Source organism: Trichosurus vulpecula, chromosome 4 (assembly GCF_011100635.1).
Source record: "Trichosurus vulpecula isolate mTriVul1 chromosome 4, mTriVul1.pri, whole genome shotgun sequence".
Taxonomy (NCBI): Eukaryota; Metazoa; Chordata; class Mammalia; order Diprotodontia; family Phalangeridae; genus Trichosurus; species Trichosurus vulpecula.
Window position 1 is genome coordinate 186,737,877 of NC_050576.1, and position 15,733 is coordinate 186,753,609.

Here is a 15,733-nt window from a genome sequence, read left to right on the forward strand (position 1 = left end):
AATACACAGGATTACAAAGGCAACCAATTATACTGAAATACAGTTATCAAAATATTAAGAAAACAAGTTCATAGACCCTGGGTTAAAAAAAAAAAACAACTCTACCCACCCGTAGTTAATATCATTGAGGAAATGACTTGCAGGGCTGAGAATGGGAGGGACCCCTATGGGTGTCCATATCTGGGTGTGTTTATTATCTAAATACCATTGAATTGCCATTCATGGCACTGTCTGATCTATCATTGTTTGTACACAAATATCCCTTGTGTATATCTGGCCAAGGGAGGAAAAAGATTGGAACTAATGGACAATGCTCAGAAGGGAGTGCCCACTCATCTCTGAGAAATCAAAATTCAGCAGGTTAGAGGGGGAAGGTTATCTAGAGATCAGTTCTCCAAGGCCTCATGGGACACCCCTGAAGGACCAGGAACTGCCAGACCAGTGCAGGAGGACGGAATCTCTCAGAGACAGAAGTTGGCCCACTATTAGGCTTTCCACTCAAAAGAGGCTTGTCGCTAAGAGAGGAGCATTTCTTCTCCATTCTCCTTACAGCCACTCACCATCAGTGAACAGAGGTTCTGGCAGTTTTCTGAAGAATGACTTGAGGAGACTGCTGATGACATTGAGGTCTTGCCAACGCTAGGAAGTAAAGAGGAGAGTCAGGAAGTCCCTCACAAGCCCAACAAAGCCCCTAACTCCCCCTCCCTCCACGTTAGCCCAATGAGAGAGCGGCTCCAGGGCTGTGCTGCAGCATCTTTTGGGTAAACATTTGCTAGCAATTCAACTCGATAGCTAGTAAGTTCCAAATGCATGCATAGCACCATGCTGGGTCTTGGGGGATGTATTATTATTATATTATTAGATATTTTATTATTATTATTTTATAAGACTCACAGAACTTAAAGTCAAGTAGGGGCATGGCACATCCATAAATAACTTTGATGAGAAAATAGATGCAATAAGAATTCAAGAAAGAATAGTAATGAAATAAACTTTTTTTAAGAGGAAAGCTTGGGAATGCTGATGACTGAGTTTTTCCTCAAAGAAGATATATGAGAAGACATGAGACACGAGATACATAAGAAAGCTCCCTTCCCTTTTTGGCAGGAGTAGGAGAGCATGGCTATGGAAAAATGCATATGCAATCAAGCTGGCCCTGACTCTTGCATTGGCTAATTTTACTAAGCTGCTTTTTCTCTTTCTTTGTTACTCTTTGTTCTAAGGGACAGCTCAATGGGTAGGCAAGGAGGAAGGATAAATTGGGAAATGAAGGTACAAATTAACAATGTGAAGAAAATTATTTTTAAATGCATGATATGTGCATGACAGATATTTAAAAAGGTACTAAGTAAGGTCTGAGGGAGCAAAGGTCATTATTAACTGAAAAATAAGGCACAGAGATGACAAAAGGCTGCCCAGATAAGGAGGTGGCATTTACTTGGACTTTAAAGAATGGATAGGAATTGAACAGGTCAGAGAAAGGGAAAGGATGCTAGGTATAGGGAGTTGGCCGTGAAGGTGGGAAAAGTGGGAGGACATGCTGGAGTAGGGGAAGGTCAGGTTGGAGTGAGTGTAGAGTAGCCTAGAGTAGAGTAGTGGGCAGCTAGGTGGTACAGTGGATAGAGTGCCAGGCCTGAAGTCAGGAAGGCTCTCTTTCCTGAGTTCAAATCTGGCCTTAGACATTTATTAGCTGTGTGACCCTGGGTAGGTCATTTAATCCTATATGCCTCAGTTTCCTCATCTGTAAAATGAGCTGGAGAAGGAAATGGCAAACCACTCCAATATCTCTGCCAGGGAAACCAACAAATGGGGTCACAAAGAGTTGGACATGACTGAAACAAGAATAGGCCAGCTTTTCACTGTACCCTATCTGTTCCCTGCACTTCTTCGCCTCCGTGACCTGTTCTCTATGCCTGGAATGTCCTCTCCTCTTTCACCCCACCTGTTGAAATCCTGTCCATCATTTGTAACCCAGCTCCAAGGCTGCCTCCTCCCTAAATCCTGCTGATCTTCCCCCACATTCCTCAACATCACTTTGTACCTAACTTATCTTGTATTCTTTTTTGCTACAGTTACATAGAGTACCCTGGGCTCAGAGCCAAGAGGCCTGAGTTTAAATGGCTCTGACACTTTGTAGCTGTGTGACTCTGGGCAAATTCTTTAACTCCTCTGTGCCTGTTTCACCATCTATGGAAAAGGGATCAAAGGGTTCCATAGATTTTTTAGCTGAAAGTAAGCTCAGGAGCCATCTCAGCCAACCTCATCTTTTTTCAGAAGTGGAAACTGATGTCCAGAGAGGTAGCAACTGGCCCAAGGTCATAGAGGTAGGAAGTAAGAGAGAAAGGGTTCAAGCCCAGATCCTCTGACTCCAAGGCCAGTGCTTTCTCCCTGGAATCTTCCTGCTTGGTAATATTTGTGCCATCTACCCCAAAGGGCTATCGCTAAAGGCATGCTTTGTATACCTTAAAGAGAGATTTCGATTTGAGTTATTATGCAGCAATAGTGACAAACCTGGGAGCAAAAGCCCTAACACTGGTCTTCCCCACTTACTGCCTGTGGGTCCTTGGGCACCCATCTGGGCTCAGTTATCCCATCTAAAGGATGAGATGACCCCGAAGATCCTCTGCAGTTCTAGATATACGCATGTGTCAGAACCCCCTAATTCAACTATATTCTTGACGCCGGGGTCTTGGCCTTATCTAAACCTTTCAGTTCCTCCATGGTCTAACACAGTGCTCTACATGCAGTAAATACTTAACAAATGGTAGGATCTGAGCAATTCTAAGCAGCTAGAAATTAGACTTGCAATCAAGAAGATCTGAGTTGGAATCCTGCATCAGAAACTTACAAGCTGAGTGACTCTGAGCAAGCCACTTAACCTCTCTTAGACTCAGTTTCCTCATCTCTAAAATGGACATAATAGGAACACTTACCTCCTAGAGTGGTTGTGAGGCTAAAACTAGATAGCATATGTAAAGCACTTTGCAAACCTTAAGGCACTCTATAAATGTTAGCTATTATTAATGTCTTTACCTTCACATCTTTAGCATCTCTCTCTGTCTCCTGACCCAAAGGGCTACAATCCTAGTTCCATTCTTCATCAACTTTCACATGGCTGTTTATGTTGTTCAGTCATTTCAGTTGTGTTCAACTCTTTGTGACCCCATTGGGGGTTTTCTAGCCAAGATACTAGAGTAGTTCGCCATTTCCTTTTCCAGCTCATTTTACAGATGAGAAAACTGAAGCAAACAGGGTTAAGTGACTTGCCCTGGGTCACACATTTAGGAAGTGTCTGAGGTCAGATTTGAACTCAGGAAGATGAGTCTTCCTGACTTCCTGACTACAGGTCTGGTGCTCTATCCACTGCACCACCTAGCTGCCCAAATGGACTATATGATAGTCCATGGACTATACAATAAACTCCAAATTGATCTCTCCGCACTCAAGTCTAGCCTTTTTTCAATCCACCCTCCACTCAGCTGCCAAAGGAATAGTTCTGAAGCACAGGTCTATGTCACTCTGCTACTCAATGAACACCAATGGCTCCCTGTTACATCTAGAATCAAACACAAACTTCTGTTTGGCGTTTAAAATTCTTTACAACCTGACACCATCCTATCTGTCTGGGTTTTCTTCTACATTTCTCCACTTCACACACTCTTTAATCCAGCCAAACTGGCCTCCCCGTTCCCCACAACAGGCATTCCATTTCCTAATTCCATGCTTTTGCTCAGGCTGTCCCCAATTTATGCCTAGAATGTACTCACTCCTCACCTTTGCCTTCTTAGAAGCTCTGGTTTCCTTCAAAGCTCAGCTTTAAGCACCAACTACTCCATGAAGCCTTTCCTGATTTCCCCAGCTGTTAGGGTTCCTCCACCCAGTAGAGGCTGATGACTTCACACAGCTCTGCCACACTCATGTCCAACTCATCCACAGGTCAAGACATCACCCTCATGATATCATTGGTCCTCTTTGAGGATGAATGATAAACAGCAGCAACACTATGTAGACTTGTTGTACCCTCCTATAGAATGTATGCTCCTTGAGGGCAGAGGCTATTTCAATTACTAAAGTAACAAGCATTCATTAATCCCTTACTAAACACCAAACACTGTGCTAAGCACTGGAAATACAAAGAAAAAAATAGTCACTTTCTTCTAATCTAGAAAGGAGAGACAACATGCCCACATATATAGATATAAACATAATAGATACAAGGTAATTGGGAAGGAAGGCACCAGTACCTAGGGAGATCAGAAGAGGCTCCATGTAAAAGGGCCCATGAGCTGAACCTTGACAGAAGTTAAGGATTCTAAGAGCTGGAGGTGACAAGAGAATGCATTCCCGGCTTGGGCGACATCAGCAGGAAGGCAAGGAGATGAGAGAAGCAGAGACTGGAGATGAAGTGCTATGTGTGAGGGACAGTAAGGAGGCCTGTTTGACTGGACTGTAATGTGTAGGGAGGGGAGTAATGTGTTATAAGACTGGCAAGGGAGGAGGGGGCCATGTTGGGAAGGGCTTAAAATGCCAAACAGAACAGTATGTATTTAAACCTACAGGAAAGAGGGAACCGATGGAGTTTATTAAGATGAAGGGATGATGTGGTTAGATGTGCACTTAAGGAAAATCACTGGTAGCTATAGAGAAAATGGTTTGCAGAGGGGTGAGACTCAAGGCTGGTCAATCAATTAGGAGGTTATTGCAGCAGTCCAGGAGAGGGGTAATGGGGGCCTGAGCTAGGGCAGTGGCTGTGGGAGCACGAATGGGGTGGTTATGAGAGATGTTGGAAGAGTAGAAGCAACATGATTTATCAGAATTGGATATGTGAATCAAGTGAGGATGATAAGCCCAAGATGATACCAAAGTTACAAATCTGGGCAACTGAAAGGGTGGTGCCCTCTTCAGAGACAGGGAAATTTAGAAGACTAAGGTTCTTGGGCAGGGGTGGGGAACCTGTGGCCTCGAGGCCACACGTGGCCTTCTAGGTTCTTGGACCGAGTCTTTTGACCGAGTCTAAGTTTTACAGAACAAATTCTCTTATTAAGGGGATTTGTTCTGAGAAGTTTGGATTCAGTCAAAGGGCCACACTTGAGAACCTAGAGGGCCACATGTGGCCTCGAGGCCACAGGTTCCCTACCCCTGTTTTGGGGGAAAAAAATAATGAGGTCTATTTTGGACATGTTGAGTTTGAGATGCACATGGGGGATCCAGTTCTAAATGTCCAATAACTAATATGTGATGTGTAATTGGAGCTCAGGGGAGAGATATATAGATCTGATAGGCCTCAGCATAGGAGAGAAGGAAAGAAACAAAGACAGAAAGAGACAGAGAGGGAGAGAGAGATGAAGAGGTGGGGGAGGGGGGAGAGAAAGAGAGAGAGAGAGAGAGAGAGATGGAGAGAGGGAAGAAGAGACACACAAAGAGAGATGGAAAGAGACAGACACACAGAGAGAGAAAGAGACAGAGAGAGATATGGAGAGAAAGAGACAGAAAAGGAAGAAGAGAAGAGAGCCTAGAGCAGAGCTTTGGGGTATACCCACAGTTACAGGGCAGGATACAGATACTGATCCAGCAAAGAAGAATGAGAAGTGATGGTCACACCGGTAGGAGGTGAACTGAGAGAGAGAGAAAAAGCTGAACAGAGGGAGTACTCAAAAGGAGAAGACGGTCAACAGTGTCACAAATGCTACAGAAAAGGATGATGGCTTTTAAAGGCCATTAGATTTAGCAATTAAGATCTCACTGGTAACTTTGTTCTCCTTTCTCAGGAGTTCCAGGCACGTGATAAGGAGGAAGCTAGATTGCAAAGGGTTGAAAAAAGTGAGACAAGAGTCCATCACTAAACATTTATTAAACACCTACTATGTGCCAGGCACTGCACTAAGCACTGGGAATACAAAATGAGGCAAAGGACAGTCCCTGCCCTCAAGGAGCTCATAATCTAATGGGGGAGACAACAAGCAAACAAGAGAAAAAGTAGCAGTAACAAATGTGGAGAGTTTTTTCTAGAAGTTTGGCTGAGAAAGGGAAGAGAGATATAGGATGACATAGGACAGACACAAAGGGCCAGAGAGAGTTTTTTAAGGATGGGGAAGACTCAGTGGGGTTGTAGGCAACAGAGAAGGAACCAGTAGACATGTAGTGATTGAATTTAAGATTATCTTGGGGAGAAATTTTTGTATCTCCAGCAACTAGCACAGTGCCCAGCACATAGTAGGGCCTTAATACTTCCTGACTGATGATTGCTTGAGTTGAATACATGGATATCTATGATGCGACTCTTCTGAAACCTGCTTAAGTAATCATACATTCAGACCACCAGAGGGCACTGCTGCCTCACATAAACACTGAAGACCAACCACAGCATCCTTAACAAATTTAACTCAAGATGCAATAGAACAAACTTCTCAAAAGACTGATCTATCCCCTACTTCCTCACCAACCGCCAGTCCCTCAACCCTTACAATCTGGTTTCATGCCCCGCACACACACATTCCTGCTGATCCCACTTTATTAAAGATGTTTTATGGTGAAAGACTTCCAGTACTCATCCTCCATGACTTCTCTGCAGTATCTGATACTCTGGGACCACTCCTCCTTCTTAATGCCCTCTCTTTTCTTGGCTTCTATAGCGCCATACTAGCTCTCTTAACAGAACAGGAAAAGACTTCTGAAGCATTAAATTTGTCTTAAAAAAAAAAGGTCAACATGGGAGAGTTGGGAGAGGTGAGACCAGACATAAGTTGGCCTGAAAAAAAACCTTAGATTCAATCTAGTCCAACCCTTTTATTTTACAGGTGAGGAAACCAAGGGATGGCAAAGTGCCTGGGCCAGAGTCACAAAGGGAATATTTAGCAGAGTTGGGAAACAGCACTGTATAGTCATGCTAACTATTATCATCCAGAGGACCTGGATTCAAATTCCATCTCTGATGCTGACCCTCCAGTATGACCTTGGTCAAGTCATATCTTGCCTGGGCCTCAGTTTCCTCATCTGTAAAATTCAGACCCTCAGACAGATGGCCTCTGAGGCCCCTTCCAGCTCTGGATCAATTGGTTCCTGGTCTCTAATGCTGCTCCACCACATACTGCTGATTTAATCTTGACTTTCCTAACACTCAGAGCTCTAAAAGTGTGGAATGGGTTGCCTGGGAAGGGAGCATGTCTCCCCTCAACAGAGGTCTTCGATGGAAAACTGAATGATCCCTAATAACAGCTAGCATTTATACGGGACTTCAAGGTTTACAAAAGCCCTTCACACACGTGAGAGAGGTGCTATTATTATCTCCATTTTACAGATGAGGAAACTGAGGCCTAGAGAAGTTAAGTAATCATCCATGGTACTCGGCTAATAAGTGTGTGAGGCAGGATTGGAATTCAGGGCTTCCTGACCCCTGGCCCAATGCTCCACTCACTGTATCGCCTAACAAACAATATACTAGCATGCATGGATTCTTGTTCAAATACAGGTTGAATTACATGGTCCCGGGGATTCCCTTCTAGTTCAAAGCGTGTGATTCTTGCCCCATTCCTCTTTCTCCTTTTGGTTTCACTTTCTCTCTACCTCACATTTCCTTCTGAATGTGGATCTTCTTTAAGGCTGACCATCCCAATGTCTGCTTCTCCTTCAGCTACACTTTCTCTTGTGATCCGTGGCTTCAGTGATTCATAAGGAAGATTACAAGTCTGTATATCTAGCCTCAACCTTTCCTCTTAGCCAGTCGTCTGGCCTCCTACTGCCTCCTGGCTACTTCCAACTGAATGTCCCACTGGTACCTCAAACAACACGGACACCATCATCTCCACCCCGACCACCAAACCCACTCCTCCTTCTGACTTCTTTATGGGAGGCAGCTTGGCCTTGTGGGTAGACTGGACCCAGAGTCAGGAAGACCTGAGTTCTAAATCATGCTTCTGATATTTCCTAGCTGGGTCAAGTCAATAAGCATTTATTAAGTACCAACTATGGGCCAGGCACCAGAGCAAGTCACTTAACTTCTCAACCTCATTTGCTTCATCTGTAAAGTGGTATAATAGCTTCTACCTCACAAGGTTGATATGAATCTCAAATGAAAGAATGTATGCAAAAAGCATAACACAAAAATTCATGAAACATTCCATATTTTAGTGGAGGGGCAGCTAGGTGGCACAGTGGATACACTTCAGTGCCTGAAGTCAGGAAGACTCATCTTCCTGAGTTCAGATCTGATCTCAGACACTTCCTAATTGTGTGACCCTGGGCGAGTCACTTAACCCTGTTTGCCTCAGTTTCCTCATCTGTAATATGAGCTAGAGAAGGACTTGACAAACCACTCTAGTATCTTTGCCAAGAAAACCCCACATGGGGTCACAAAGAGTCAGACACAATGGAAAACGACCAAACAACAATATTATTTCTGTCATCGGTATCATATCTTCTTCCAGTCCAGCCATGAAACCTTAGAGCTCAGACTCCTCATGTCCAACGTGCACCAAGTCCTGTCCTCCCTTCACCATCTCCACTCCCACTGCCAGCCTCTAATTCAAGTCCTGATTGCTGATTGTACAAATCAAAGGTGTCGAACACTAGGAAGCAGATTTAAATGTAACTGGGAAATATTTAACAGAATTAACAAAAATACCATGAAATTATATAATGCTAATATGTGGTTTTCTAAGTCAACATGGACTGCAGAGATCCCTATGTGTGGTTTAATGGCCTTCATTTCCATTGGAGTTTGGACAATTGTTCTGGCCTCCTAACAGTTCTTGCTTCACAGTCTCTGGGGCTACTCCCAATCCAGCCTAGACCACCAGGTAGTGGAGTTTTTCTAAAGCGCAGCTCTGATCCCACACATCATCCATCCACTCTGTACAAACCTCCAACAGCTTCCTTTTACCTCCCTGATAAAAATCCAAACTCTTTCACCTGTCATTTAAGGCCCTCTCCAAATCTGGCCCCAACATCCCTTTCCAGATTTATCACTGACCATTCCCTCCCTCACACATCGTACATTCCAGTCTAATTGGATTACTTGCTTCTCCCAAAAAACACAAAAAATCACATAAAACCCCAAAACCAACACACTTATGCTTTTTCCTCTCTATATACTCTTGCTGCTCCTCTCATCTTGACACTTACCCTATTCTTGACCTCCCCTCCCCCCACCCATCTCCACGTATGGCAACCCTAGCCTTCCAAACCTGGCAACCAAACCCTTCTATATTCCAGCCTCACTCAACCTGCTCAGACTCAAAGGTCATCTCCCCCAGGAAGTCCTCCCTGTTCATCCTAGTTCTTGCTGTCTCCTCTGTGTCATTACAGCTCTGTTTGTAACTTTCTTAAGGAACTTGATCTCATCCGACCTGGAACTAAAGCTGCCTGCATGTGTGAGACAGTGGGGTCAGGTGGAAAGAGCACCAAATCTGGAATCAGAATGAGGAATCAAATCTCAGCTCTGTTACATAGTACTCAGGCGACCTTGGGAAAGTCACTGCAGTTTTGTCTGCCTCAGTTTATTCAACTTTAAAAGGGTTGGGCTACGTTGGTCTCTAAGGTCCCTTCTCAGTTCTAAATCTCTGATCTAATGCTTCATCTGCCCAAGCAGACCACAAGCTCCCTGAGGGCAGGGGCTAAGTCTTGTTTCTTTTTGTATCTTCCACAGGAGTGTCTTGTTATTCAATAGTGGAAGGTGAGTTATTCAATAGTGGGAGTGAGTAGTCAATAAATGTTGAATGGATGAATACGAGATAAAACAACCAGCTCTACCCAACAGTCCTAACATACCTTTCACACAGTAATCAATCAATCAGTAAGCAGTTATTAATTACTTACCAAGTGCCAGATAATATGCTAAGCACTACAGAGATAAGAAAAAGATCCCTGATCTTAAGTACTTTACATTCTAATAGGGTTATACACACACACACACACACACACACACACACACACACACACATGTTATATGCACAAGATGAATACAGCATAGTTTGGGGAGGGAGGCACTTGCAGCTGAGGGGGGTCATGAAAAAATTCATGTACAAGGTGGTGCCTGAGCTGAGTCTGAAAGGAAACCAGGGACTTGAAAACAGGGACTGGCTTAAGCTCTCCCCCAAACCCCTCCAAACACCTGCAAATATGACTCTAAACAAAGTCTAAAGCTACAGAACCCATGAAATAACAAAGGGAAACAAGTCTCTGGTCACTGGAAAGGGTCTATTACACCATGTTGGGAGTGGAGCGAAGCCCAGCGTGGGCTGTCCAGGACAGACCAGGCCAGGAGTAGACCCAGCTGAGCAGGCCTCAGGGCCCTAATTCACTGAGCTGTGGCAGTTACCAGACTTCTCAACCCACAAACGCCAAAGACAACAGAGCAGGTCACTGGGAAAACTGCTGGATCTGGGTGAGAGAAGTGCGCGGTCAGGCTCCAGCCCTGGGGGCAGCGGAAGTGGCACCGTGGCAGCAGCAGGAAGTTTTGGCAGCAGCTACTTCCAGAGGCCCTGGCCCGCACAGTGGGAGGAATCAAGTGGCAGATCAGAGTGGGAGTGCAGGAAGCGCTTTGCTGGTGCAGAGGCAGGGTTCTCTTGCTTTGCCCTGGGTTGCGGTCCTGGTTGGCAGTTCTTGGGTGAGGAGGAGTGCTGCTGTGGCAGAGTTTGTGGTGACTGTGGAGAGGGAGTCCTCCTAGTAGTTACACGGCAGAAAGCAATACTTGCACTCACAGACCAGAGCACAGGTCAGGACAGGAATATCATACCACCTCAGAACAGAAGTAGCTCTGAAAACAGCAGCGCAAAACCCGTGAAGCTTGGGACAAAGCACTCTCACTCTGAAAACAGTCATACCCTGACCAAAACCTCAAAAGTCAAGTAGTTGGCTGGGAAAATGAGCAAGCAGTGTAAAAGGACTCAGACTCTGACTACAGAACCTTTTTTGGTGACAAAGAAGATCAAAACAGCCAGAAGAAGTTAACAAAATCAAACAGTCTACAACAAAAGCCTCCAAGAAAAATATGAATTGGTCTCAGGTCATGCAAGAGCTCAAAAAGGATTTGGAAAATCAAGTAAGAGAAGTAGAGGAAAACTTGGGAAGAGAAATGATAGTAATGCAAGAAAATCATGAAAAATAAGTCAATGGCTTGCTAAAGAAGACCCAAAAAAATACTGAAGAAAATAACACCTTAAAAAATAGACTAACCCAAATCACAAAAGAGCTCCAAAAAGCCAATGAGAAGAAGAATGCCTTAAAAGGCAGAGTTAGCCAAATGGAAGAAGAGATCCAGAAGACTGCTGAAGAAAATACCACCTTAAAAATTAGAGTGGAGCAAGTGGAAGCTAGTGACTTTATGAGAAATGAAGAAATTATAAAACAGAGGCAAAAGAATGAAAAAATTGAAGACAATGTGAAATATCTCATTGGAAAAACCACTGACCTGGAGAATAGATTCTGGAGAGATAATTTAAAAATTATTGGACTACCTGAAAGTCACAATCAAAAAAAGAGCCTAGAAATCATCTTTCAACAAATTATCAAGGAAAACTGCCCTGATATTCTAGAACTAGAAGGTAAAATAGAAATTGAAAGAATCCAGCAATCACCTCCTAGAAAAGATCCTAAAAAGAAAACTCCTAGGAATATTGTAGCCAAATTCCAGAGTTCCCAGGTCAAGGAGAAAATATTGCAAGCAGCCAGAAAGAAACAATTTGAGTATTGTGGAAACACCATCAGGATAATACAAGATCTAGCAGCTTCTACCTTAAGGGACCAAAGGGCTTGGAATATGATATTCAGGAGGTCAGAGGAGCTAAGATTAAAACCAAGAATCACCTACCCATCAAAACTGAGTATAATACTCCAGGGCAAAATATGGATTTTCAATAAAATAGAGAACATTCAAACATTCTTGATGAAAAGACCAGAGCTGAATAGAAAATCTGACTTTTAAATACAAGAATCAAGAGAAGCATGAAAAGGTAAACAGGAAAGAGAAAGCATAAGGGACTTAATAAAATTGAATCATTTTGTTTACATTCCTACATGGAAAGATGATACTTGTAACTCATGAGACCTTTCTCAGTATTAGGGTAGTTGAAGGGAATATACATATATAGACAGAAGGCACAGGGTGAGTTGAATATGAAGGGATGATATCTAAAAAAATAAAATTAAGGGGTGAAAGAGGAATATATTGGGAGAAGGAGAAAGGGAGGGATAGAATAGGGTAAATTATCACACATAAAGTGGCAAAAAAAAAAGCACCTGAGTTTGAATTTGGCCTCAGATACTTCCTAGCTGTATGACCCTGGGCAAGTCACTTAAACCCAATTGCATCTCCCTCAAAATATAAACTCCTCTGTTTGATTTCATCACAACCCTTCCTACATTTCAAGTCTTCTTACACATTATTCCCTGACTCACACTCTCTGATGCAGATATACTGGCCTGCTTGCTGATCTGCAAACATAGTACTTCATCTCCCATCTCTAGGCCTTCGCACTTGCTGTTTCCCCATGCCAGGAATGTACCACCTCCTCACTTCTGCCTCTTAGAATCCCTGGTTTCCTTTAAGTTACAAATTTTCTCCCCATTTCTACCCTCCCCCCACACCAAGATGGCATATATTCTGATTACCCCTTTCCCCAGTCTGCCCTCCCTTCTGTCACCCCACTACCCCCCACCTTATGCCCTTTCCCCTTACTTTCTTGTAGGGCAAGATAGATTTCTATACCCCATTGCCTGAATATCTTATTTCCCGGTTGCATGTAAAAACAACTTTTTTAACATTTGTTTTTAGAACTTTGAGTTCCAAATTCTCTCCCTTCTTCCCTCCTCACCCACCCTCCCTAAGAAGGCAAGCAATTCAACATAGGCCACGCATGTATCATTATGCAAAACACTTCCATAATAGTCATGTTGTGAAAGACTAACTATATTTCCCTCTATCCTATCCTGTCCCCTTTTATTCAATTTTCTCCCTTGACCCTGTCCCTTTTCAAAAGTGTTTGCTTTTGACTACCTTCTCCCCCAGTCTGCCCTCCCTTCTATCATTCCCTCCCCTCTTATCTACTTCCCCCCTACTTTCCTGTAGGGTAAGATACCCAAGTGAGTGTGTTATTCCCTCCTTAAGTCAAATCCAGTGAGAGCAAGATTCACTCATTCCCCCTCACCTGCCCCCTCTTCTCTTCCATTGTAGCTGCTTTTTTTTGCCACTTTATGTGTGATAATTTACCCTATTCTATCCCTCCCTTTCTCCTTCTCCCAATATATTCCTCTTTCACCCCTTAATTTTATTTTTTTAGATATCATCCCTTCATATTCAACTCACCCTGTGCCTTCTGTCTATATATGTATATTCCCTTCAACTACCCTAATACTGAGAAAGGTCTCATGAGTTACAAGTATCATCTTTCCATGTAGGAATGTAAACAAAATGATTCAATTTTATTAAGTCCCTTATGCTTTCTCTTTCCTGTTTACCTTTTCATGCTTCTCTTGATTCTTGTATTTAAAAGTCAGATTTTCTATTCAGCTCTGGTCTTTTCATCAAGAATGTTTGAATGTTCTCTATTTTATTGAAAATCCATATTTTGCCCTGGAGTATTATACTCAGTTTTGATGGGTAGGTGATTCTTGGTTTTAATCTTAGCTCCTCTGACCTCCTGAATATCATATTCCAAGCCCTTTGGTCCCTTAAGGTAGAAGCTGCTAGATCTTGTATTATCCTGATGGTGTTTCCACAATACTCAAATTGTTTCTTTCTGGCTGCTTGCAATATTTTCTCCTTGACCTGGGAACTCTGGAATTTGGCTACAATATTCCTAGGAGTTTTCTTTTTAGGATCTTTTCTAGGAGGTGATTGCTGGATTCTTTCAATTTCTATTTTACCTTCTAGTTCTAGAATATCAGGGCAGTTTTCCTTGATAATTTGTTGAAAGATGATTTCTAGGCTCTTTTTTTGATTGTGACTTTCAGGTAGTCCAATAATTTTTAAATTATCTCTCCAGAATCTATTCTCCAGGTCAGTGGTTTTTCAAATGAGATATTTCACATTGTTCAGGGCTGGTGCTCTATCCACTGTGCCACCTAGCTGTAACCCCTCCCCCTGCTCCAGGTTTACATTTCGATATTAGAAACAATAGGGAGCCCCTGGAGTTTTTTATTGAGCAGACAAAAGACACATCAAGCCTCACGTTTCTTGACTTCTCTATAGCATATGACACTTATCATGTACCATATACCACTGTTAACTGTGCTCTCTTCTCGGATAGTCTGTTCTCTCTGGCTTTTCTTGACACTACTCTCTCCTGGATGTCCTCCTAGCTTTCTGACCATCCCATCTCCGTCTCTTGCTGACTCATCATCTATAGCACGCCCCCAATTGTGAGAGTTCATCAGCTCCCATGAGTTGCATAAATGACTCACAAATCTACATACTCAGCTCCAGTCTCTCCCCTGAGCGCCAGTCACAGGTCACAAGTCACAAGCTGCCTATTGGAGTCACTAGTTGCCCATTGGATATTTCCACTCAGATGTCTCACCGGCATCTCAAAGTCAGCATTTCCTAGACAGAACTCATCTTTCCTCTTCTGAGCTTCCATATTACTGTCAAGGATACGATCATCCTTCCAGTATCCTGGGTTCATGAACTCAGTATTACTCCTGACTCCTCACTCTCTTTCACTCCACATATTCTCCAATCAGTTGTCAGATCTTGCCTTTCTATTTCTGCATCATCTCTATGATGCCTTCTTTATATTCACACAGCCACCAACTTAGTTTAGGCCATCATCACCTCTTTCCCAGACAATTACAGTGGCTTCTTTACTGGACTTCCCACTCCAAGCCGTCCTCCATCTCATCTGCCAGTAGATTTCCTGAAGGGTGGCTCTCACCACATCTCTCCCCTACTTAATAAATTCCAGTGGTTCCTTATTGCCACACTCCTCTGTTTAGCTTTTAAAGCACTCCACTACCTGACCTCATTATGCATTACTTCCCCTCCCAGACTCTGTGAGGCAGCCAAGCTATTCTTCTCTCTGTTCTTCACACACAGGATTTCATCTCTTGTCTCTCTCCCTCGCACTTGCTATGTCCCATCCTGGAAATACCCTACCTCCTTATCTCTACCTTATCAAATCCCTCTCTTCCTCCAAGATTCAGTGAATGAAGTCTTTCCTGATTCCCTCCGACTGCTAGGCCCCCTTCCAAAATACTTTGCATATGTCCTGTATATATTTATGTAAGTATTTATTCATCTTTTCTTCTCAAATGCAAGTTTCTTGAGAATAGTGGCTGTTTTAGCTCTTTTGGTGGTGGCAAAGAATTGGAAACTGAAGGGATGCCCATCAGTTGGGGAATGGCTGAACAAGCTGTGGTATGTGATTGTGATGGGATACTGTTGCGTTGAAAGAAATGATGAGCAAGCGGATTTCAGAAAAACCTGGAAAGACTTACATGAACTGATGCTGAGTGAAGTGAACAGAATCAGAACATTGCACACAGTAACAGTAACATTGTTCGATGATTAACTATCAGCAATACAATGGTCCAAGAAAATTCCAAAAGACTCATGATGGAAAATGCTCTCCACATTCAGAGAAAGAACTGAAGGAGTCTGAATGCAGATCAAAGCAGACTATTTTTACTTTGGGGTTTTTTTGGTGTTTTTTTTTCCTTTTGTACTGTTTCTTCTTTCACAACATGACTAATGTGGAAATATGTTTTAAATGATTTCACATGTATAACCGATATTAGATTA

At 43.0% G+C, this 15,733-nt stretch overlaps 1 protein-coding gene across 2 annotated transcripts in view; it reads right to left on the reverse strand.

Moving 5' to 3' along the window:
* ARHGAP23 (Rho GTPase activating protein 23) overlaps nucleotides 1-15,733 on the reverse strand; it is a 118,700-nt gene that overhangs the window by 28,142 nt on the left and 74,825 nt on the right. For both annotated transcript variants that reach the window (XM_036756895.1, XM_036756894.1), the window contains exon 17: nucleotides 561-639. In XM_036756895.1, the coding sequence (XP_036612790.1) occupies nucleotides 561-639 (79 nt within the window). The remainder of the gene's footprint in view (nucleotides 1-560; nucleotides 640-15,733) is intronic.